The sequence below is a fragment of the Ailuropoda melanoleuca genome, chromosome 8 (genome assembly GCF_002007445.2).
Source record: "Ailuropoda melanoleuca isolate Jingjing chromosome 8, ASM200744v2, whole genome shotgun sequence".
Taxonomy (NCBI): Eukaryota; Metazoa; Chordata; class Mammalia; order Carnivora; family Ursidae; genus Ailuropoda; species Ailuropoda melanoleuca.
Window position 1 is genome coordinate 15,877,227 of NC_048225.1, and position 25,583 is coordinate 15,902,809.

A 25,583-nucleotide genomic window follows, 5' to 3' on the forward strand; every position below is an offset into this window, starting at 1 on the left:
TGTTTCAAGCATGCCACGTGGGAGACCAGCTTTTGCCACTGATATTGGGGCAGACCCAGTGTCAGAGGGCCACGAGGGGTGCCTCACTTTATTTGGGGGTGCCACAGGAGTACAAGAGACAAGGACCTCAGCCTTACTAGAAAACTGTTCTCAAAGACAAAAATTATCAGGGAAAACCGTTTACTTTCATTGATAACCAATGCTCTGACTCTCAGGGGCAGGCTTCCCGGTCCCAGGCAGCTACCCAGGAGATGCCAAAGAGAATCCCATTCAGACCTGTGGCAGGCTTTACTTTCCTTAACCACGGAGACCCCGCATCCGTGTAGAAGTCAGGCTCCCCTTGTGGAAATGTCTACACCAACCATGTACCACGTGTGGAAGCAATGTGGTACACAGAGGAGGCAGGGCTCCACAGGCACATTTTTGGGTGGGAAATTCTTGGGCGGGGGGAAGCCCAATGGGGTTGCCTCACAGAGTGGCACGGACAGAAGAGGGGGTGGGTCTGGAGGTGAACGACACTAGTAGAAAGTCAGGCTCTGCTCTTCTTGACTGTGTGACGGTGGGCACATTACGTACATTCTCCTAATTGTGTCTACATCTGGAAAAACATTTGATAAGATCATTTCCCTCATTGAATTATCACGAAGAATAAATGATCATATATTTGAAAGGGCTTTTTATCTCTAAAGTGCTTAAAGAATATTATGTTCTCTCTTTCTGGAACTGATGCTCTTGGAACTAATCTGTGGAGTGCTTTGCAGCCACAAGCTGGTGCTGTGTGTGTGTGCATGTGCACGCACGTGTGTGTGTGCATCTGTGTATGTGTGTGCATGTGTGCGCACGTGTGCATTGTGTATGTGCATGTGTGTGTGTGTACGTGTACACACACGTGTGTGTGTGCGTGTGTGTCCAGCGCAAGCAGGACATCTGCCCTTCCTTATGTTACTTTTTTTTTTTAAAGATTTTATTTATTTGACAGAGAGAGAGACAGCCAGCAAGAGAGGGAACACAAGCAGGGGGAGTGGGAGAGGAAGAAGCAGGCTCATAGCAGAGGAGCCTGATGTGGGGCTTGATCCCAGAATGCTGGGATCATGCTCTGAGCCGAAGGCAGACGCTTAACGACTGAGCCACCCAGGCGCCCCCCCTTACGTTACTTTCCTTTGGAACTCACTGTAAAATATACACTGGGATGGGGATTTCATGGAGTGGCTGAACCTTCTCTTTCCCCTCCCCACTTACCTTCCTCATAATGAGGGAAGGAGGGAAAGAGCAAATATCAGACCCCTGGAGTAAATTCCTGCATGCCGAGAAAAGACAGAATACTGGTTTCCAAGCCGAGTACGTTATGTTATTGTATCTAGTAGATGTGTGCTTTATCTGGACGTAAACCTCACCCCGTGCAGTAATCGAGAACTTGGAGTGGGGCATTTTCTTTTGATGCAATTTCATTAGAATAGTGGGATTAAAGTTACTGCTGAGTTATGGCAGGAGCCAGGATAGACAAGGACCATCGGAGTGATAGGAATAGAAGAACGAGCCACACTGCAGTGCAATGGAATGGACTGAGTGCTGAGTGGGGAGTTAGGAGACCCGTCCTAATGGGCCCTGGCTTGCTTACAACTCTAGCCGCATTGCCCCAAGCAACTTATTAACCCCCTCTGGGCTTCAGGAGTCAGAGCTGTAAAATGAACTATCTGGACCAGGTGATAGCTACATTTCCTTCCAGTTCTTTTCTTTTCTTTTCTTTTCTTTTCTTTTCTTTTCTTTTCTTTTCTTTTCTTTTCTTTTTTCTTTTCTTTTCTTTTTTTTCTTTTCTATTTAGGGTGCCTGGGTGGCTCAGTCGGTTAAGCATCTATCTTCAGCTCAGGTCATGATCCCAGAGTCCTGGGATCGAGTCCCNTTTTCTTTTCTATTTAGGGTGTCTGGGTGGCTCAGTCGGTTAAGCATCTATCTTCAGCTCAGGTCATGATCCCAGAGTCCTGGGATCGAGTCCCGCATGGGGCTCCCTGCTCAGCGGGGAGCCTACTTCTCCCCCTCCCTCTGCTGTTGCCCCTGCTTGTGCTCTCTGTCAAATAAATAAATAAAATCTTTAATTAAAAAAAGACTTTATTTATTTGAGAGAGAGTGAGCACACGAGCAGGGGCAGGGGGAGGGGCAGAGGGAGAAGCAGACTCCCCACGGAGCAGGGAGCCCGATGCAAGGGCTCCATCCCAGGGCTCCAGGTTCATGACCTGAGCCGAAGGCAGACATTCAACCGACTGAGCCACACAGGTGCCCCTCCTTCCAGTTCTAATGGGGAAGGAAGGGAATCAACACTGTTGAATGTCTGCCTTGCACCTGGCACGGCCTGCTTTACGCACACAGGTGAGAGTTAGGGTTATGAAGAACTATGGAGTCAAATCGACTTGGGTTGAAGTCTCAGCTCTATTATTCACCAGCAGTGTGACTTTAAGCAAGTTTCTTAATGTCTCCAAGCCTCGATCTTTTCATCTGTGAAATGGGTCTGGTGACAAGCATACTTTATGCTCCCAAGTGTGCTCCCACTCTCTTTTATACCTAATGAATTTCTTAAGTAGATTCCATCTAGTTTCCTTCCCTCCTTTTGTGCAGAAACAGCCTAGGCCTAGAGAACCAAACGAAGTCCCTGAATATCAGATCACGCAGCTAGTTTGAGTCAGGGTTGGAACCCCAAGGCGGGACTCCTGGTTGATCCTGAGCCTTGTGGTTGCTTTCTGGATGTCTTTTTTTTTCTTTCTTTCTTTCTTTTTAAAAAATCATCCCCTGCCCTGGGAAGGACAGCAAAGTCTGTCTGGGATCGTCAGTCCAGGTACATGCAGAAGCTCTCAGTGTGATGGTGACTAGCATTCACTCACCAGACGCCTCCCAAGAAGAGCCGCTGGGCTCAGGAACCGCTTTCAGGGTTTGATTTGGAGACCGTGCTCCGCATCTCTTCCCCCACCGCACCTCCTACCTCCTGCACTCCCATTTATTTGGGGGCAGAACAGCTCTCTGTGTGGGCAAGTCAGCCGTTCTATGAACTCCTCCCTAGACAGTCGTAGCTCTGGGCTCTTCTCCACCAGGTGGGCTCCCATGAAAACCAGAAGAGTCTGATTCAAAGGGCATCTGGGTCAAAAAAGAGAGGTCCTGTCAACCCACGGGAAGGGAACACCACAGGCACCTCGGGAGGGCTCTGAAAGAACGCGGTATGAAGTTGCTCAAGTCCTGGGCACCAAGAACTATTCGTGAGGCTGTGTCCTCCGTGAGGGCACAGCCCCTTCCCAGAGTTATTAAACTTGAATGCACGGACTTCTGTGCCAGAGGGAGAAGAAAACTTTTATGGGTTTAAAATGATGGGGTTTTCACGCCTGTGTCAGCACTAGCAATGCTAGATCTTAAGAACTGAAGCCAAAGCATTAAATAACATGACTGATAAGCTCGTTGCATTTCCAGAGTTGGTGCAAGCCAGAAAAACAAGGATGCCTCTTTGAAAAGTTTCTTTCCAGGAGCTGGCAACTCCAAGTGGCCCAGGCTTCCTAAGAAGCTCCTAATTTATTCAAGGGCCCCTGTCTCTTCTTTTCCTTTGTCTAGAAGTTTGATGTAGTCGGGAAGAAGATCCCAGTGTCCGTGGGCAAAGGTGCATCTAGGCTGGTCTCTCGTAGGTCTGACCAGAGACTAGGGAATGGGTGAGGCCATCTCCCCAGGCACTTCTCAGGGGTGTCGGAAGAGGCCGGGAGTCTTGGCCTCCCAGGGAACAACCAAGAACCAAGAGGCGAGTCCCCCAAGTGAAGGTACGGCCAACATCTCCTGGGGCACTCTCAGCCTTGTTCACTGAGATGCGCTACCTGTCTGCCCCCTTCCACCGCTTGAAATATATTTTTAGGATATTTTCACGAGCAGCGTGTTCGCTGCCAACCCTTTATAGATCAGTTACAAAACAGAAACTCTTCCTTACTGCTCGGGAGAAGTGTAGAAGGGGGGGGAGAAAGAAAAAAAAAGTCTTGCCTGTAATTGAAGGCAGGTTGGGAGATGTTCACGCTTTGAAATTCTCCTTCTTGTGAAATGTTTATGAAACACTTTCCACAAACGAGTTATGCAACCAGAACAACAGCTTTGATCGTCTTCATCGCCAGTGATGTGTTCATTAGCGTTGGGCTGTTTCCCCCAGAGAGAACCATGTGAAACTGTCATGGGAGGGGCTAAGGAGGCGTACCCCAGCACCCCCCTGCCCTATCACATGACCCCAGAACAGACGGTACATAAGGATGTCCACCGGTATGTCTGGACCAGAGCACCACCTTTGCCATCACCCATAGTCTACGCCGTCTCCTATCCCTGCGAAGTCTGTAGTACTGTTTTGTAAAAAGAGCCCCAGGAGAAAGTCAGAGGAGCATTCCCTTAAGGGACTTTTGCCAGTGTCTTGTTATGTAACTTCATACCCATCTCTGAAGCTCCCTGGGCCTCCGTGAGATGGGAAGGTAAATACTCGTCCCCACACACCACCCCCCACCCCCGGCTGGGAGACGAAGCCAAGTAGGAACGTATGAAGGCTTCCAGCTCCTCAGAGGGGGCTCTCTCCTCCCAGAAGGAGGCTGCTGCTTTCTCAAGCAGGTGATGTCAGAGAGTTCATTGGGATTAGAAGAGATAATCACGCATGATGACTTTTTACCTCCCTGGTCACTGCCCAAGACTCAGTGTAATACCCGTGCACAGCACAAGGGGCGGAGAAAATTCTGAACTAAGAAACCGTGTCTAAGGCATGGATGGGATGGTCAGTGGCTGTGACAGGACAGAGCTCTCCACGGTGGCCCTTGTCCCCAGGGATTAGTCCGTCCTGAGCAGGGCCTGGAGAGAGATTTCATTCGCGTGAGAAGAACCACCAAAGGGACCCTAGAGACAGTCTTCGGGATTCCAGGCAGGCTGTGGGTTTGGTTGGGTTTTCACAAGTACGGGGGAAATTGGATTTTCACCCAGTTTGCCTCGGGTTCTCACATTAGAAGTCAATGGGATTCCAACAGAAGCCTCTCTATCTCACCATCCAGATCCACAGCCAACACCCAGTTGCCTGGAAAGGCTCCAATCTTTTCCATTCGACCGCAGTGAAAGGGAGTTTTTTATTTGGGAAGGGCTTTGTTTCTTAATTTCGTAGTTTCTTAGCCCGTGGACTCTTAGAGAATTGTTGGAGTCTGCTGGAGGCTGGAAGAGCCCTGAAATGTGCCTTTCCTCCCTTCTTCTCTTTCCGAGACCCACCGACCAAAGCAGAGTTTTTAGAACTTGTCCTCAAAAAAGGAATCTCCTTCAGTGTCTCTCAATTTGGTTCGTATGGGACTCTCTTCTTTGGTGGTTACCATCAGCAGCTCACACCCAAAGGCTAATGAAGGATGAAAAACGAAAGAAGAAACATGTTGGTGAAGCAAGAAGTCAGGAGAATGACACCCGAGGTGGGGGGAGGGATTGCCAGAACACCCAAAGGGATTTTCTGCTATCAGTCACTTCATTTTTAGAACTGGGAGGTCGGCAGTGCCCCTAAAAGAGTTTGGAGGGCAATTGATCCAGAAAGCAGATGAAAGGGTGCGTTTTCTTTTATGATGGTGCTGGTTTCTGAAATTAAGTGTTGCAGGAAGATCTGGCACTGATTCTAACAGATAGCACTCAGGTTGGAGGCAAAGCACATGTTTTCAAGCTCTGTCATAGTTGCACCTTCTTATCTCCATTGCGCATAATGAGTCTATAAAGGAACCCTGCCACTTGCCTCTGAGCTGGCGCCGCGCCAAGCCGCCCGCGGTGGTTCCACCGCCGTGGCTTTGGCTCCAACTTTCCACGTTCTCCGTCTGTCCCCCTTCCTCCATCCCGCCTCACCTATCACCCCCCCCCACCGCTGCCGCCCTACCACCATCACTGCTGGGGTGAGCGCTGCATTGGGGCAGGAGGGGGATCTAGAAGGGAGATGCGGGGAGGGGAGGCTGGCCCCCAAAGCCTTTGCTTCAGTAAAAATCTCTTAGAGCAAACCTTAAGGGTGGTGGTGGTGGTGGTTGGTGGTTTTAAATAAGTAGTCTTATCTATTCCTAGCTTTTTTCAACCTGCTAACAAATGTTTCCCCGGAATCTAGGATGTGAAAACTCTAATTTCTAGGGGAAGAACTAGGACACCAGAGCTGCTGAGACAGAGATGCCAAGCGTGGGTGGCAAGAGCTGAGGGGCACTGGGGGGATAGGGATGGGGGCTGTCTTGGAAATCCCTCCCGCGTGGCCATGGCCTTAGAGTTTCCAGAAAGTCTCAACTCTCTGCCCGCTCTGTGCTACTTCCGGTCACTCTCCCTTCCTCCTCTCTGCTTCCAAGGCTTCAGAATAGGTCTCTTTAGGTGAGAGAAGAGAGGAGCGATTTGGAAAGACGGCCCCTGAAAGAAGCACGCTCTTACCAATTTGGGGGTAACCCCAGCTTGTTGGTGCTGTGGAGGTCTGTTTTACCTAAGAACATCACAGCAGCCTGGACTCGTCAAGTCTGCCAAATGCACTAGGGAACTGGAACATATAATTCCATTTTTGGACTGGAAGAGAGAAAAATCACATAGAATCGTAACGGAGAAACTGAGTCTCCCATAGGCAAAATGATGGCTGGAGGTTACATAGTAAGTTAGACTCGGGGTTAGGACTTAGAAGCAGGGTCTAGCTCACTGTTCAATGTTCTCTTGACTGTATCCCACTGGAGACTATAGACAGATGGGTTCTCTTTACGTCTTTCATTCAGTTAACTCACATGAATTCCCACTATGTGCAAGGCACCACATTTAGGACACTGGCTCTTTTCTTGGTTTCTGACGTCACTCAGGATCTTCCTAGCTCTCCAGCCAAAGGGAAAGATTTCTTTTGTGATGCAAAGACCATTTCTCTGCAGCACTGAAGCACAAATGTAGCTGTTAGTCTGAACCTTTAACTTGGGTTCAACTAAGACAGGAGAGATTCTAGGATATCAGTGACATTCCCAGCGTAGACCAAGAAAATGGTTTAAGCAGGACGTCTATCGCCAAGAATTTCCTCCAGAGGGTCTCCCAGTGTCTTTTAAAAAGCATGGTCTAGACTCTATGCTCTTTGTCATAGTCTATGAATCCAGTCTCTTGCCCCCCCCCCCACAGTGGACTTCCCAGAAAGCTGCCAGAGGGTAGTTTTTCTCTGGGTGGGAGGAGGGGTGGGTACAAATAGCGTTTCCTGCCCTGCCCTTGGACACCTGGGAAACCCACAGGTGGGTGGTTGGTGTGCTGTCATCCAAAGGTGGTGGAGAGAGGCTAGAGAGGGTTTCGAAGCCATCGCAGGCCCCGCGGGCGGCAACTGCAGTAGTGACTATGAGGGAGACGTGTTCCCACCTGTAGGGAGACAGGCCAAGACCGTCACCAAAGCCACATGGGCGAAGAGGGCTGGCTGCAGAGGCGGGTTAAGGAGCAGAAGCTGGATAGCTATGGAAAACAAGTTGGGGATAGAAGGGAAGCTGGCCCCCAGACTTCGGGATTTTGTGGACCAGGAAAATAAAAAACAGAGTATGAGGAAGATCGATAAAGGGTTGCCTGGTTTTTTTTTTTTTTTTAACTTAATAAGGTGGGGAGTTTTTATTTATTTATTTTTGTTTATTTGTTTTTTAAGATTTATTTATTTAAGAGAGAGTGAGAGAGTGCAAGCAGGGAGAGGAGCAGAGGAGAGGGACAGAGAGAATCTCAAGCAGTTTCCACACTGAGTGTGGAGCCTGACACGGACGCTGGATCCCACCACCCATGAGGTCATGACCTGAGCCGAAACCAAGAGTCACACGCTCAACCAACTGAGCCACCCAGGTACCCGCGAGGTGGGGAGTTTTTAAAATACCGTTTAGGGAGTGCCTGGCTGGCTCAGTCAGGGGAGCATACGACTTGATCTCGGGATTGTGAGTTCGAGCCCCACATTAGATATGGAGATTACTAAAGAAAAAATAATAAAAAATAAACAAAAATAAAATAAAATACCATTTAAGATCAGCATCATTTCACAAAAGAAATTCTAACATCTCCCCCAAGGGAAAAATAAAAAAAGAATATGTCAGAATTGAAAAGAAGTGTTTAAAGTCATTACAATAGGCTTATTTTTTTCTCATCTCATTGAGGAAGAGGGTAAATTGCACTTTGTATCGGCACAACCCGCCGAACGGTGCTAGGGGATGATTGATCTGTGAATCCCTCCCCACCTGCTTCCAGATCGTTACCCAGAGCGCCCCTCGCCTCTCTCTGACCAGCCACCCTGGGCCGAAGGGTGCAGGCAGGCAGGGATATTAGGCTGCGGGCCCGTAGGCACTGTAGGCACCGAGCTAGCTCTTCACTCTCTGAGCTTATCACTCATCCACCTTGACCTTCCCCAAGTCTCCGTTTCTGCCTGCCTGGGGGAGGCCCAGAACTGATGCTCTCCTCCTGCCTCCACTTACAGATCAAAACCGAGGACCTCAGCGATTCCCTGCAGCAGACCCTCTCGCATCGGCCATGCCACCTGAGTCAAGGACCTGCCATGATGCCTGGCAACCAAATGTCCGGGGTAAATGCCAGCCCGTGCTAGGGAGCCCTGATAGTCTCAGAGGGCCCGTGAGTTTGATTCAAGCCTTCTGCAACATGCCTCACCTCCAGACCTGCCTCTCAGTGAATCCAGATTGGTCTGAAACACAGCTCTGCAGGGAACGGGAGGGAGGGATGAGGGCCTGGGGTGAGAAGGTGGGAAGACAGGAGAGCTCTCTTAAAGGGGAAGCCTGGCTACCTCTACTTTTCCGGGACACAAGGGAGCCGATCTTGCCAAAACAATGGACCTAGCAGCTATGGGGCTGGTGTCTGCCAGCCATTTCGGGGAGCCCTGTGATGACAGCCACTGCTACAGATATAGAGCCGTTCTTCTCCAGTGAGCCCACTCTCCTCCCTCAAGCTTTTGCATCAAAGCCAAACGAGAACAGAGTGCTGTTGGGGGAAGAAAGAGGCACCCTGAAACAGTAACGACAAATGTCTGAGAGGGCGGATGTCCATGTGGCCAGCCCTTCTCTTGGTCTGGATTACCTGGGGAAGAAATACCATCTCTTTTCTAGAACTATTTAAAATTAGAATGTGCATCCATTTCTCCTCTTCTTCATCCAGCAGGGGTTTACCCCGTCTTTGTGCCCCGAGCCCTGCGGGTCTGGATCTCCCAAGCATTGGGATTGGTATTTCCCCTTTGGGAGCTGGTGGGAGGCACCCAGGGGACACGGACTTTCTGTCCAATCAAATTGGTTATATTAAGACCTAATAACTTGCTCCTCCCTCCAGGAAAGTTTCAGGCCCAGGACGTGGCCAAGACATGACTTTTAGCATAGTCAAGCGGCGTGAGATTAAAAAAACAAAATTAGACGATTGGGATTACATGACGAACCTCTGAGAGCTGGGTAATTCCTCAGCCCGTGCCTCCAACATTTACAGTCTAGTCGGGAGGCGAGACTGACAGACACAAAAGTTAAATAACAAAGCAAAGCTGAGGTACGCTGGGCTGCAAGGCACTTCTTGGCTGGGTACGGGAGCTGAAGCAATGCCAGCATTAATGGGACAGCTACTACGTGCCCGGGGCTTGAGCCACGCAGGGACATAAGGCAAGGTCCCTGCCAACAAAGCCTCCGAGTCTGGAGACCCCATGGGACAGATGGGCAGCAGGCAGATGGAGCCAGCAACCCCGCTCCCCCCCCCCGCCCCGAGTGTAAATTCTGTGATGTTTGTGTCTCCCCATGTGCAGGACATGACCTCCCTCCATCCGCTCCAGCAGCTCGTGCTGGTTCCTGGCCACCTACAGTCTGTATCCCAGTTCCTGCTATCTCAGACCCAATCTGGGCAGCAAGGTAAGAACCCTGGCTGGCGTTCCCCACATCGGCCAAGTCCAGCAAAATGCTCCTCCACTGCCTGCTGGAGGAGGGACCCCAAGTGTGGGGCATGGGGTGAGTGGCTCACCCCTCTGGCTTTAAGACCAGCTTGTCTACTTCGGGGCCTGGGGAAGGGACGCCAGCATTGCCCCTCCAGGCAGAGGATCCTTCTCTGCTTCTCCCTCTCGCTTTCCTCAGTTTCGTGGTCAGTACAGACCGAGATGCAAGGTAGCAAGGAGCTGGGGGCAGGGGGAGGGGCGGCAGCACAGGGAGGAGGCACTCCTGGGGATCTGCAGTAGGGGCAGGTCCCAATTCCGTGGAAATCCTTCACCGCCTCCGGACAGCTGACCGTGACTGTGGGTAGAGCTGCAGTGCCACCCACAGGCTCTAGAGGGGTTTTCAGTGTTCTTGGGCAGGGAAATTACTGCCAGAGGTCTCCTTGGCCAAGAGCAAACACATTAGAATATTCATCATAAGAGCTAGTATTTCTTGAGCGCGATATGCTGGGAGCTCTGATGAGTAAGTTTCCTGACATTTTTCAAAATAACCTTCTTTGGTAGATAGTCAAACTATGTCTCCAGTGACATAATAAAGTTCCATAACAGCTTGTCTTAACACCTGTGATCTTGACCATTGCCCTGTAAAGCCTCTCCCTCCCTCATCTCTGCCAACTGGGGCCAAAGGGTTGGAGGAAGTAGGAGTTTTCCACCAGTGTATGAATCCCAGGAAGAGGCTTTAGAAATCCGGACTCCAACTCTGTCTTCCGTCCCTAGCACCTGCCCGAACTACAGTCCCTATCCCTAGGTTCCACGACATCTCAGAGCATTTGTATAATAACGAATAAGAACATATTTGAACCCTTATGTATTTATTTTAGTCAAACAATGTCTATCATACTCCAGGAATAGGAAAGAGAAGGTAATGGTTAATTCCCTTCCTCCTTAGAAGATAGTGATATCAAAATGGTCCAGACAGAAACATATAACCAATGAGGACAGTGTATGATGCAGGGGGAAAAACAAAGAAAGAAAGAAACAAAAACCCCTCAAAATTTGGAGTCAGAAAACTCACTGGTTAAATTTTTTTTTAAAAGATTTTATTTATTTATTCAACAGAGAGAGACAGCCAGCGAGAGAGGGAACACAAGCAAGGGGAGTGGGAGAGGAAGAAGCAGGCTCATAGCGGAGGAGCCTGATGTGGGGCTCGATCCCATAACGCTGGGATCACGCCCTGAGCCGAAGGCAGACGCTTAACCGCTGTGCCACCCAGGTGCCCCTAAATTTTTTTTTTAAATTTTAAAAATCACTTACTAGCTGTGTGTCCTTGGGAAAGTTAACCTAACTGCTCTGATAAAAATAGAATAAAATGAAACAAAATGAAATAATAGTAAAAAAAAATAGAATTAGAGTAAAATTCTACCTCGCAAGGTTATTGAGAGTTATTTGAAATAATGCGTGTGGAAAGGCTTTGTGCATTTCAGAATGCAATATAAATGTTAGATTACTATTAGTATTCAAGCCTCTGACTCCCAGTTCAGAGCTCCTTATTAGAGCTTTTTGTTTATTTTAATAAGGAAAAATTAAGCCCTGACTGTTACAGACTGGGGGGCATAAAGGTCAACCTCAGCAGATCCATACATCAGTGGTCCGGAGCAGCTTAGGGACAACAGAGACCCCAAGGTTTGGGTTTGGGCTGAGTGATTGGGGTGACCTGCCCCATTGTCTGCTTTGGTAGCTTGATGGCTCCATTCCCACCATGCGAGTGAGAGCTCCTGGCTGTGGCCTTTCCTAGAGGGAGGCCACTGTCATGACCAGCAACCAGGCAGAGCCCTTCGTGGACCATTTTCCCCGAGAGTGAAGGAGAAGGTGGTCCTCAAGCAGTCCAAGGAGCGGGTAGAGGCCATACCACCAGATAGAGTTTCCGTAGCCTTGGCCCCTGGTTTTCCCTTCTCTCTCCGCCCTTCCTCCCAAGTATAAAATGTGTTCATTCTGCCAAGAGCCCCTGGCCAGTGGAGCTGTCTGGCCCCATCTACTTGGTCTGGCATCCTTGCAGGCTTGCCCGGACCTTTGTAGCCTACTTCTGCAGGCACAGTGGAACTCATCAGCTCCTCAGCTCCAGCGGCCTTTCCTTCCCTGTTGGATTCCTTCAGCCCTGGTTATCAGATCCCAGAGCAGCTGCCTTGAGCCTCCTCAGCCCATGCACCAATCCAGGCTGCTGGGCGAGCAGAAGGACTGGTTTGGGGATGGCTGTTTACACATTCATCCCCGTGTCGCCTTTACCTCCACCTGTGTGTGGCAATGCCGGGGCCATGCCTCTGGGGGCCCTGTTCACAGGGCTTGGGGTGGGTTAAGGGACCTGAAGACGTTGCAGGGGGTGGGGACAGTCATCTTGGTTCCAAAGCTGTGGAGCACGTCTTTCAGATGGCCTGGATTTTATTTGTTTGTTCCTTTGTCCCTCCCCTTTCACCCAGGTCTGCAGCCAAATCTTCTCCCCTTTCCACAGCAACAGAGCTCTCTCCTCCTCCCGCAGACTGGGCCTGGCCTGGCGTCCCAGGTAAACAACCACATTCTTCCTGTTTCTTCCAGGAATACCTCAGGTCTTGACAGAGAAGCTCACTGGTTTTCCCCCACCCCCTGGATGGTGCACTTACCCCTCTGGGAAGAGGGACTAGCAAGGGATTATCCCTGTTCACACATGGGGAATGCAAGCCATGGCCATGAGACACGATTGACTCAATGCCACCCAATGCCACCCACGGAGCCAGAATTAGAGCCCAGAGATTTCAGCTCCTGGGTTATCCTGCTCTGTAGTGCGGGCCCTCCACTCCGGCGCCGATCAGGCCCTGGCTTCACTCACTCCCCTGAGGACCAGGGGCCAGCTAACTTTCCAGGGATGCAGTGGTGACCACCAGTCCTGCCATTGGGGCTCTCAAGCCCCAAGGAGGAGACCAGAGTCCCATAGGCCTGATGTCCCAAGACCGCAAGGCCACAGTCTCTCCCCTCTGGGTTCCTCTTAAGACTCACTGTTCTAGACTGCCTCCTGCAGTGCGCACATGTGTGGGTCAGGAGGTCTGCGGTCCGCGAGAGGGGCAGTTTGCAGAGCTGCCATGTTTCCACCCAGCACCCGGTTGCCAAGTAGAGGGCACGTCTCCTTCGGCCAGATGCAGCCTTGTGCCAGCTGTGCGGCTTGGTAAGAGTGGCGGGAGTGGCATGGTAGCTGCCTCTCCTCCCCTCATCAGGGTACCCCCGTGCAGTTAATACCCTGCACGGCTGCAGGAGATGGCTCTGCAGGGACAGACGTGCAGAAGAGCTGGGAACAACCGCAGAGCCCCAGTGTCCCTTCTCTGTGCTCAGCTGCCCCATGGATTACGAAGGGCCCCGGCTCTAGAGGGCTAGAGAGGCCACCGAAGGCATCTGGAAGGGGAGAGGGTGCCATCTAGTGGCTAATAGGAATGGGGACACCGGAGTCCTGAAATCTTCCAATTCCTCCCGAGGACTCAGAATCTCATCATCATAGATTCAGGTCTGGAAGAGATCTTACAGAGGCCTAAGATCAACTCTCACATCTTACAATATAAGAAACAAAGAAACTGTTCAGAAGGTTACTAAGATCGTCCTGGGCAGCGGTAATAAGGGACTTGCTTAGGGTAATGGCAATAAGAGTAGAGAGGAGGGGGCGAACGGGGAGATGTTTGGGGAAGTTGAAGGAATGCAGTTTGGCATCTGATTGGATGTAAAAGGGGAAGGAAACTCAGTATTTGTCAGATTACAGAATAAATAAATCAAGGAAAAGGAAGTCTCAGGAGGGCTGAAGCATTGCCCTGAGGGCCACCCCACCCTGCAAAACAGGTTCAAATCCATAAGGCTTCTGAATCATTCTGTTCTAAAAAATCCTTCACCGGGGAAACAAGTCCTTCACTGCTCTTTGGTCCTTTTACCTCCCTCATCTTAAGGATGTCCATCTGAGTGGTAAATCTGCTTGTCTTGGAGGAGAGAAGGAGGAAAGTTAACCCCAGTCTAGGAAAAGAGCCAACTGAGAAGGGGAGAAAAGAGGGCAGACTCGGACCACGTTGTCCACATGGGCAGTGGCCCTGAGACTGGACACGATGCCTGGCCCCCTCGGTCTGGGTTTTGCTTCTTGTGGAGTGATGGATGTCTTCAAGAGTTGGATTCACTCCTGAACCCAAGAGGGCGCAACGTGGACTCCAGGTTTTAGGGTCCATTTGTCTATGAAAATAAACTGAAGGAAGACTACATCCTGGCAACCATAAATGAGATCAATCTATCTTTAGATGGCATTGGAATACTGCTGATTTAAAAACAAACAACAATAACAAAACACTCTCGTGAAAGAAAAGGATGGGTTAGAAAGTATAATGGACGTCACAAGAGTTTAAAATTCTATGGAAAGTCTATTAATATAACAAGTCTCAGATGTCCTCTGTTATCTTCAGTTAATGCCTTTTGAACACCTCAGTTACTTTGCTTTGTGGAAAAGAATAGGCAAGGCAAACAACCTTTTCCCCCGTCCTTTTCTGAGATTTGTTTTTGGAATCTTTGTAAACAAGCCAGCTAGCTCCTTTTATGGTGGAAAACGGAAAGAAGGAAGTTACCTGCTCATAGTCAAACAATGAGTCATAGCCTAAAACCCAGAAAGGCCACCTCCCCGTCTTGCACTCCTACTGTTTCTACCCAGCTGTTCCAGCTATTTGCTGTCCCTTCATAGAAACCCTCAGTTCTCACTTCCACATCACTGAAAAAAATGGGAATCAAGAGTACCCAGGGATCTGTCATCCTCTAAGAGGGCCTGCTAGTATACAATACCAGAAAATGCCATTTGATCAGTTGACAGTTTGTGGATCTGTTCGGCATGTGTCCCCTCTTAGGCAATTGGGCGCCCCGGGCTGCCAGGATCTTCTTTAGAACCTCATCTGGAAGCGTCGCCTCATCTCCCAGTGCCCAAGCACCTACCCAGCTCCGGAGGGGCTGACGAGCCCAGTGATCTGGAAGAGCTGGAGAAGTTTGCCAAGACCTTCAAGCAGAGACGCATTAAGCTGGGCTTCACACAGGTCTGGTTTGTGGGGAGCCGGAAGGAATTGGGTTGAGCGAGTGGAGATTGGGCTTTCTGAGTGTACGTTTCAGGAGCAAGCTGAGGTTCGATGTATTCGGGGCAAGCCCATTGTGCCCCTTTGGTCCCAGAGAACAGGGCACGGTTGTCATGGGTAAGGAAAGTGAAGACATTGCTGGGGGACAGAGGAGGAATGAGAGCCAGGCAAGGGGTTAGGCACATGGGCACGGCCCCCTCGGAGTCTGGGGAGGGAAATGAACCAAATTCCCCCTCTGAGAGGGAAAACACCTGGAAAGGAACCAAGGTGATGGGCGGGTGCTTGGAGGTTCTCCGCATGCATGATGGGCGCTAGGGTTGGGGACAAAGAAGAAAAGGAGCCTGTCTCTTCAGCTCCTCCCTCTCGATCCCCACGTGCAGGGAGACGTGGGGCTGGCGATGGGAAAGCTGTATGGCAACGACTTCAGCCAGACCACCATCTCGCGATTTGAGGCCCTCAATCTGAGCTTCAAGAACATGTGCAAGCTCAAGCCGCTGCTGGAGAAGTGGTTGCATGATGCAGGTAGGCGGGGGACCCAAGGGCGGAGGGTGCCCTAGATGATTCTGCAGGGAATGGGCTAGTGACTTGCCTGTGGTGGGGCTTGAGGCAGTCACTGTGGAAGACCCCTTCTCCTCCTGCGTCTGGAACCATTTGAGAAAGAAGACACGGGAGACAGGCAAATGGAGATGAAATGTTGGCTTCATTCCTGAGAAGGCCCTTTGGAGGACACAGCGTTAGGTCTGCGGCCGTGAAGACTTGGCCCCATTCTTTTCTCCACCAGAGAACCACCTGGTCTAGACCTTAGGGCAGCTCCCTAGAGTGAACACACTTACCCACCTTGCTCTCTGGACTGGGTCTAGGTTGGGAAGATGGGGAAGTGGGTCCTCTAGGGTCTCGTGGGGGAGGGGGGAGGCCATAGACACAACACACGCCCTTTATGCGGCTAATCTTGAGTCGGTCTTCAGAGGACAGGGAGTTACCGTGAGCTAGACTAATGGGGAAAGCTTACAGCAGGACTGGGGTTGTCAGGATTCAGTCCGCAGGGTGGCCTAGGAGGCATTCCAGGACGTCAAGGGTGTAAGCCAAGGGCAAAGTGTTTGGATGGGAGAGTTTAGTGTCAGGGAGAAGTGTGGGACAGGGTTGCCCGTGGCACTATCCACACCCCGGGCCAGAGCAGTCTCTGTTGTAGGAGGCTGGCCTGTGCACTATAGGGTACTAAGCGTCTTTGGTCTCTACCCACTAGACGCCAGCAGCACCTGTCTCCCACTGAGACAGGCAAAAATGTCTCCCGGGACTGCCGATGTCCCCTGGGGGTGGTGGTGGTACAAAATGGCCCCTGGCTGAGAACCAGTGGTGTGAGCAGAGAGAGAAGGAGCACAGCTCCTGGCGGGCCGGGCTCTAGTCAGTAGATACACATGGACGAGTGGTTTCTGTGGGGAGGAAGGAAAGGGGTAATAGGCAGCCAAGGGGGTTACCCCCTCAGAAGTCCCTCCATTTGGAACATGGGGAGGGGCAAGGAAGCTGCCCCCAACATGTTGTCCCTTAGGCAGCTCTTCCCAGGGCACCGAAGTGAGACCGATGACCAGAGGGGCTGAGGATCTTGGGAAGAGACCTTATAGGTCATTTTTCATGCAACCCCCTCCCTGATGCCTGAATCCTTCCTTAGGGGTATCCGTGCCCATCGGTCCTACAGCTTCAGCTCCAACACTTAAACACTGGAAAGAAAGTGACTTCAACACCGACATACTGTCGAGTGCTATTGCTTTTAGCTCAAAACACCATTTGCCATTTTATTCAATATGCACATCCAGGCATCCCTGGGGAAAAGACAGACTCATGAGCGTACCTCGTAGGAGCTCTGCCCGCACCCACTCACACCTACCCATGCCGCCAAGGGCCGAATGTCCCTGAACCATGACCGCAAACACTGGAGGCACTGGCGTGGGAGTCACGGAGGACTTTGCCCAGAGCCATGAGGAGGAGCAGGACGCTTGGCCTGTTCCAGTCCCCCTGCTCGGGGCGGTGGGGGGTTGATCCTGAAAGAGCTGCTGCAGAGCTCACGGGGAAGCCGTGTTGGACCTCAAGGCCGTGAACGCAGAGCCTGACCCGGCCAGTGCATTCTCTTCTCTGAGCTTCCTTTGCCTTTCCACCCCCCGACAGAAACGTCACCGTCAGACCCCTCGATGAACACCCCCAGCTCTTTCCCCACCCTCAGCGAAGTGTTCGGCAGGAAGAGGAAGAAGAGGACCAGCATCGAAACCAATATCCGCCTGACTCTGGAGAAGAGATTTCAAGATGTGAGCAGCTCCTCCGGGTGGGAGCGGGTGGGCTGCTGGCCACAGCTGGAGGAGTGGACGCACCCAGGCCCCCTGCGCACCACACCTGCCCTGGGAAAGGGTCAGAAAGCAAGCACACACACCCTGTGCAGGCCCCCATGTGCGCCAATGAAAGGGACTGCCAGGAACTTCTTCCCCCACTGACCCTTCTTGCCCTGACATTGTTTGACGGCCCATTGTCCCTCTCAATGGGAGACTCAAGGAATGGGGTATAGGATCCCAGAAGAGGGTGGATCTCTGTATCCAGCTGAGGTAAAGGGAACAAAGCCAGAGCACTGTGTGTAATTCTTTTTTTTAAGTATAGTTGATGTATAGTTGACATATATTATTACATCAGTCTCAGGTGTATGACAGGGATTCGACAGTTTTATACATTACAAAGTGCTCATCGTGATAAGTATACTTACCATCTGAAATCCTTTACTGGCTGGCGATGCATTGATTTATATATTTTTAAAATTACACATGTAGTAAACGCTCATTGTAAACAATTAGGAAAACCCAAGTAGGAAGAAAAAATCAACCACCAAATGGCATCTACATGTCTTTCCTTTTACTTCTTGCACATGTGTGTAAATGCTCGTGATCATAGTATACATACGTTTGTTTGAACTTGTAGCAAAAGCCTATTCCTGAGCCAGTATGTGGAAGCTAGTTACACCAGCTACATGCCCCGCGGGAGCTGGGGAAGGGAAGCGGGGAAAACAGGTTGTCGAAACAGCTTCTAATCGGGTTCCCTTAGGTACCAGCCTCTAGAGCCTTGATCCACACCACACAGGCCCCTAGAGGATGTGCCCTTAGCCTCATTTAACATGGTGGGCCCGAGGCCTCCAAGACTGCCGCCCATTCCGGCCAATCCGCCAGGGCATCTGGCTCAAGGATTTGATGGCCGCTTCCTGCTGGCAGGATGACAAGAGCTGGCTTTTCCTGCTGATGAGGTTTCTTGGAGCAGCATGAACAAGGGAGGGGGATGTAAGAAGGAGGGAAAGGGGCTGAGATCAAAGACTGTGTGGAGGGAGAGGTTGGAACAAAAAAATGCTCGCTCTCTCTATCTATATCATATCATATCATATCATATCATATCATATCATATCATATCATATCATATTATATTTATATCTCCACAGTCTCGATAGATCCACATGCTTTGGCTTTATCTTTTCCTATTTTGAGGTAGGACAGGAAGTAATAATACAAGAAAGGGATATCAGGTCATGAAGGGAACATGGGTTTCGGGATTCTGCCTGCCCCACACAACTCAGCAGTGGACCCCTCCTTTCAGAACAACTTCTTTTTTTTTTTTTTTTAGATTTTATTTATTTATTTGACAGAGACAGAGACAGCCAGCGAGAGAGGGAACACAAGCAGGGGGAGTGGGAGAGGACAAAGCAGGTTCCTAGTAGAGGAGCCTGATGTGGGGTTCGATCCTGGAACGCCAGGATCACGCCCTGAGCCAAAGGCGAAGCTTAACCGCTGTGCCACCCAGGCGCCCCCCTTTCAGAACTTCTGAAGGAAGAAGTGAAAGAAGAGAACCACATTTATGGATCCTCTATTCTGTGGCAGGCCCTGTGCTGGGCAGTTTACACACATTTTCTCATTTTAGCCTCACAACAGTCCTCTATAGTAGACATTAATATTCTCACTTCATAGATATAAGGCTGAGGCTCAGAGAGGTTAAGAAAGTTTTCTAAGGATGCACAGTAACTGGTAAAGCCCGTATTCCATCCTAGGTCTGATTCTAAAGCTTTTGATCCGTCTCTTGTTCGATCTTGTTTCCTTGGAACATCTGGCCCCCACCCCTGACTCTTGACCCTGTTCCCTTTTCCTCCTGACCACATTCTATCCCTTTGGTCCCTGTAGAACCCCAAACCCAGCTCAGAGGAGATCTCCATGATTGCAGAGCAGCTGTCCATGGAGAAGGAGGTGGTAAGAGTATGGTTCTGCAACCGACGTCAGAAGGAGAAGAGAATCAACTGCCCTGTGGCCACCCCCATCAAATCACCCATCTACAACTCCCGCCTGGTGAGTGGCTGGGAGCCAAGCTGCCACCAAGTGCTGGGGGGAGGGACAGGAATGGTGCCTGGAGACTCTTTGGTCTTCTCCATCCTGGGGAAGATGGCAATCAGGAGTTGCAAGGGACATGCTGTAAATAAATAAGCAAAAAGATGCCATATATAAAATAGACATAATATAAAGGAGAATAAAGAAGGGTAAGGGGATTGAAAGGAACGGTGGGGTGGTGCTTTTTAATAGAGAGGTCAGAGAGGACCTCCCTGGTCAGGTGACATTTGAGTGGAGCCCAAAGTGTTGAAAAGGAAAGAACTATCTAGAACAAAGAGTGTTCCAGGCAGAGGGACCAGCAAGTAAAAAGACCCCACATGCTTGAGGAAGAGAAGGAAGCCAGTGTAGCTGGGGCAGGGTGAGGAAGGAGGAGAGAATAGGAGGGAAAGTCAGAGGAGTAACACAGAGCAGACCACCCAAGCTCATGGAGGTCACTGAAAGGACCCTGGCTTTGAGTTTGCATGAAATAAGCCACTGGAAAGCTGTGAGTAGAGAAGTGTGAGCTGGCTGAGGTGGGCTGCCATGTGGAGAACAATCTAGAAGCAGGACATGGGTGAAGGAGAACTCCAATAACCAGCCTGAGTGTAGAGATAGCTTAGGCTAGGATGGGAGCCATGGGGGTGACAAGAAGTGATTGGATTCTGAATACACTTCAACCATGGAGCCAGCAAGATGTGCTGACAGCTCAGATATGGAGTATGAAAAATGAGGCCAACGTGACTTTAGGGGTTTTGGGTGGAGCAACTGGTTGGAGGTCTTGCCATTTTTTTTTTTTAAGATGATGAAGAATGCCAGAGGTGCAGGTATGAGGGAAAAGACTAAGAATTTGGAGTTGGTCAGATTAAGCTGGACATGCATGTAAGCATCCAAGAGGAAGTGTCAAGTAGACAGTTGTATCTATGATTCCGGAGGTCAGGGGTGAGGTCAGGGCAGGGAATAATTTGCAGTTCAGGCAGACTTGGAAGTTTGTGGAGTAGGAAGTATCTTCTCCATCCAGGGAGAGATGGTGTCTGGAGGGTAGAGGTGGGAAGGTACTTCTTCATCCTTGGGGATGATATGGTTGGAAGGTTAAGGGAACTAAGGACAATGGCATTGTCCTCAAATCCTCCAGCACTCAAGGATGGGTGAAATTCAGCCTTGTCTGGGGTGAAACATGGCTGTCTCATAAAAACACCATTGTTCATTCTTTCACCAAACATTCCTTGACCATCTACCATATATTGATCTTTGTGCAGAGCACTGGGGAGACACAAATAAATAACATCTTCCCTGTCCCGGAGGATCTCACCGCCTAACAGAGGAGACAGACGAATAAACAAATGATAAACAACATGATAATTTCTCGAGGAGAGCTTAGCCGTTACAGCTAACAAAGCGTTGCAAGGTGGTGGTTAGAGAAGGCTTCCCCAAGGAGATAATTAATACCTGAGCTGATTCTAAAAGGACAAGGAGTGAAGAGGTAAATAAATGTGGGGTGGAGTTCTCATGGGGGAAAGTATGAGAACAGTAGGATGGAGCAGGGAGAATGAATATATGACACGTTCCCGGAACTCTAGGTGGTTCCCTGCGGAGGGATGTTGAAAGATGAGGCTGGACAGACCAGCAAGGGCCAGACCAAGGCGACTACGCGCAATGCTAAGGAACTTGAAGCCTCAGAGGAGTCACTGAAGGAGTCCTGCAGGAGCAGGCCATTGGCTCCATCAGATTTGCCTTTTCGAATGATCACTCTGACTATAGTACAAAGGGTGGTTTGAGAGACGCAAGACTGGTTGTAGGGAAACCAACTAGGATGGGTGTGCAGTTATCCAGGAGAGAAGTAATGAGAGCCAACGCAAAGCTAGTGTGTAAGAATGAGGGGATGAGAGAGACTCAAGAGACAATTAGAAGGTAGAATTATTAGGTCTTGGGTAACGAATCAGAAATCAGGTGAGGGCAAGGAGAACGATGAAGGAAAGGGAATCCTCTGGGCTGACTCTCGGCATTCAGGTTGGGCTGATGGGGCAGGTGGTACGCCATGGACGGAACAAGCAAACACAAGGGCAAGAGCTGATTTGGGAGTAGGAAAAAGTGACAATTCCTGTTCTTTACATCCTTATAATGTACAGTGAAGCCTGTGGGACACCCAAGTGGGAATGTCCTCGGAAATCTGGAATTATGAGTCCAGAGGTCAGGAGAGAAGGCCAAGATAGAGACATGGGTCAGGGAGTCATAAGCATAAGGTGGTGGCTGAAATCCTGGGGGAGGAGGAGCTCAGTTATGGAGTTTGCACAGAGGAGCCAAGAGAAAAGTCTAGATCTTAACCCTAGGGAGCACCAGCCTTCAAGGGACGGGTAAAGGTAGGGGATCAAGGGAGGACAGTAAAAAGGAGGAGCCTTCAGAGGCAGAAGAGGAGCCAGTGAAGACGTGAGGAGCCCTGCAGGAGTCCTCTGGGAGCCCAGAACACAGACCAAAGACACTCCAATCAGAATGGAGTCTGGGAGGGCTTGACCCCCTGATTTGTTTGCAGAACAAATTAGAAGTTAGTGAGAACAGCATACCAGGCAGGGGGAACCATCTGTGAGAAGGCACAGAATTATAAAACAACATACTGCGTTTGGGGAATCACAAGCATTTCCATCTGGCTGCAGCGAAGGCTTGGAGTCTAAGAGAGGTTGATGAGGGCTGGGTTATGATGGGCCGCAGAGACTAAATTACCCTGCAAGCTCTAGGGAACCATTGCAAATTTGAAGTTGGAGGCAACATGATATTCATTCATGGTTCCTTTCTTAAATATTTACTGAGTTACCCACCAAATGTTTGGCACTGGGACATGGGGGTGCACGGGACACTTAGGATCCCTGCTTTCAATCCAGCAGGGAAAGCAGACGTTGAATAAATGCTCTCTAGGTTGAAATCTCCAGAGGAGATACAGGAGGATTTAGAGGACCTAACCTAGGGCAGGGTGTCAGGGCTTCTCTGAGGAATGATGCTCAAACTGATGGCTGAAGCCTAAGTAGACAGTAATGGCAGTGGGGGTGCGCAGGAAGGAGAGAGTGTAGGGAAGAACATTCCAGGTGGAGAAAAGAGTGTACACGAAGGCCCTGAGGCTGGGCAGGGTGGAAAGAGGAAGCATAGCAAGCTGGAATGGGCTGGAACCCGGGGAGGGTGATGAGGAGGCTGGAGTGTTGGGCGGGGGCGAGGTTCTGTCGGGCGCGTTCAGGAAATGGAACCGTGTCAGAAGAGCACTGGCATCTTTAAACATGGGGCTTTGGGAGGTAGGTTCCTGCTTTGGTTCAACCCCAGCCCAGGACACCCACATGGCGAAAAGCAGTGGGAAGCACAGACGAGCCGGGAAGGAGCCTGATTCACTCTCATTGTTCAGGCAACACGTATTTACCAGCACCTGCAAAGTTCAGGCACGGCAGTAGACCCCGTGGGAGAACTCCACAGGCATCATCCTGCCCTTGGGAAGCCGACAGCCTAGTTGGGGAGAACGATGTTAAATAAGTAATGACATTCATGCTCATGATGTTATGAAGGAAGCAGAGAGAGAAAATGTTCTGACTCTATCTTCTCAGGTCTCATTGGGACAGTCTCCTTGGGACGGGGACATAATTTTTTTTTTTTAAGATTTTATTTATTTATTTGAGAGAGAGAGAGAAAGAGCACTAGGTGGGGGGCGGGGAGAGGCAGGGTCCCAGACGAGCAGGGAGCCTGATGTCGGACTCGATCCCAGGACCCTGGGATCATGACCTGAGCCGAAGGCAGACACCTGATTGAGCCACCCAGGCGCCCCTAGGACATAGTTTCTTCTGCTCTGATATGAAATGATCTCCAGGACATACAGTTAAGCCAAAAAAAAAAAAAAAAAAAAAAAAAAGAACACGAAATGGCACAAGCCACTGTGGGCAGAATGCTACCGTTTATATAAACAATTAAAAAGGGGGAACCATATATACCAAGATATATAAATATCTGCTTGCATATGCATAGCCTGCCTCCAGAAGGAAACAGAAGAAGCTGGTCACAGTGACTACATATATTATTTATTTTAAAACAACAACAAATTTCTTGGGTGTGCCAGTAGGGAGGGGAGGAGGAGAAGAGGGAGAGAGATGGTTGATAACATCTCCTACCACGCGGCCCCACACCTGTCTCCACCCTTCGTGGGCCCCCTGCCTACTGAGGAGGCTCATTGTAAGCGGGCAGGTAAGTGAAGACCGCAGAAATGCAGCTTTATTAATTGGGAAATGAGTACATGCTGCGTCCTGTTGGGATGGGATGATCCAAACCAGGCAGGGGAGGAACATCAAATCCCAGCTCCCCGAGCAGAACTTCCTTGCAATGTCCTTTGAAAACACGGATCGGAGCTTGCCCCATTGGCGTGAGGATAAAGGGGAGGCGAGGTATGCAGACTTCAGCTCAAATGAAGAGGCGAACAGTCCAGAGACAGCTGATGGCTTCCTTCAGGGAGGAAGGAAACCAAACATTTAACAAGCCTGGCACTCTTTGCCAGGCATTGAGTTGGAAGCTTTATGGATGTTATCTTATTAAATCTTAATTAAAAGGAAATATAAGGGAGGTATTACCTCTGTTTCATGGATGAGAAAACCAGATCTCAGTGGGGTTAGGTCACTTGTCCAAAGTCACATGGAGCCTTATGGTGGAGCCAGGTTCTCACCGCCAGACCTGTCGGGCTCCCGGGTCCATTCTATCTATTACATCTTGTTCTAGGTTGTACTAAGGTAATAATCTGAAGGGGGAGAGTCCTGAAGGGTTTAAACCAAAACCTCTTAAGTCCCTTCCCAATCTCAGAGCTGATGATGCTGTGAGGTCTCCAGGGCCAAATGAAAAGCTTCAGAGTCCAAAGTTCAGCCCCTCCAGTTTTTTTCTGGGGAGTCAAGGGTCCCCTCCTACATCAGGCTGGGAAGCCTGGAACAGAGTTGTCAGAGCTGGGCTCTGCTGCCCTGAGCAAAGGGATCTTTTATTTGAAAACAAAACAAAACAAAACAAAACAACTGGGGATTGGCGAACAGATAACCAACCGACAGTGTCTGCCCCAGCAGGAGCTGAGAGGCGACCCTTGTCACCTCAGCACCCAGCACGGCCACTTAGTCTGGTGGTGCTGAAGAGCCTTGCCAGGGTCCACAGCAGGGAGGGCAGGGCCTGGTGTCGGCAGCAGGCAGCCGCTGCGGGAGCAGGCCAGAGCTGGAGCCGATGCTTCACGTGGCCCATTGGCCTTCTTGCGGAAGTGGGGGACGGAGTGTAGGTTTGGAATGAGGCAGTCATCAAGGAAGCTGAGCCCTGCTGTCTGCACTCTGGGGGCCCAGCACCCTGAGAGAAGCACTCAAGACTGGAGAAGGAAGCAGACACAGACATTTACAAGCTTCTGTTGCCTTTCAGGTCTCTCCCTCTGGATCTCTGGGCCCCCTCTCTGTCCCTCCTGTCCACAGCACCATGCCTGGAACAGGTGAGCTTTGCCATGGGGTTTCGGAATAACTCCAGAAGTCCTTTCAACAAGGGGATGGCAGAGGTGAACGGTAACTGCTTAAGTCGGCATTCCTTAAATGTCTTTCGAAGGTTATGAAAATCTGTGCTAGGAGAAGAAGGGTTTCGCCATACAGTATGTTTGGGAAATGCTGAAGAAGCCAAGTTGAAAGCAAGTGTTTGCTTTCTGTCTTAGCTGCCACACTTCTCAGCCCCGGAGTGCATTTAACATCCCTGAAGGCAGGGTTTTCCAAACCAGTTTACTACAGAACTCTATTTTTCAAAAAGTACTTAGAGCCTTTCAAAGAACCAAGAGGGTGACCATCTGTCTAGATATGCCCAGGGCAGTCCCAGTGTCTGTCTCTTGTCCTGACATAATGATCCACAGCACTGCTTCCCCCTCCTCCAAGTAGCTTGGCTTGCTTGGATGGTCAGGTGTCTGTCACCTTACTCATGGAACACTGTTTGGGGAATCTAAAAATGAGAATTCAAATCTGTCATTTTAGAGAAGACAAAAATGCATTTGAGGGAAGTGTAACAAGGTGCCACGGGCCAGTTACTTAGTGAATGACCAGGGACTGAGACTTCTCCCCTCTCCCGGCTGTGCTCTTTCTAGAAGACCGTGTATCTTTTTTTTGGAGATGGGCACACCAGAGAGGCTGTGCTCTCAGATTTTCTTTCCCTCCCCTATTCACTGTTCCCTCTCTGTCTCCTCCTCTCCTCCTTTCCGAGAGTTCT

At 50.1% G+C, this 25,583-nt stretch overlaps 1 protein-coding gene across 5 annotated transcripts in view; it reads left to right on the forward strand.

Annotated features, from left to right (window-relative positions):
* Positions 1-25,583, forward strand: part of POU2F3 (POU class 2 homeobox 3) — an 82,686-nt gene that overhangs the window by 54,432 nt on the left and 2,671 nt on the right. For 4 of the 5 annotated variants that reach the window (XM_034665981.1, XM_019793190.2, XM_034665982.1 and 1 more), the window contains exons 4-11: positions 8,441-8,545; positions 9,755-9,857; positions 12,349-12,431; positions 14,764-14,946; positions 15,363-15,504; positions 17,143-17,279; positions 19,179-19,340; positions 24,762-24,828. In XM_034665981.1, the coding sequence (XP_034521872.1) occupies positions 8,441-8,545; positions 9,755-9,857; positions 12,349-12,431; positions 14,764-14,946; positions 15,363-15,504; positions 17,143-17,279; positions 19,179-19,340; positions 24,762-24,828 (982 nt within the window). Of the gene's footprint in view, positions 1-7,786; positions 7,819-8,440; positions 8,546-9,754; positions 9,858-12,348; positions 12,432-14,763; positions 14,947-15,362; positions 15,505-17,142; positions 17,280-19,178; positions 19,341-24,761; positions 24,829-25,583 lie in introns of those variants that run through there. The other variant, XM_019793194.2, reaches the window with a different exon arrangement.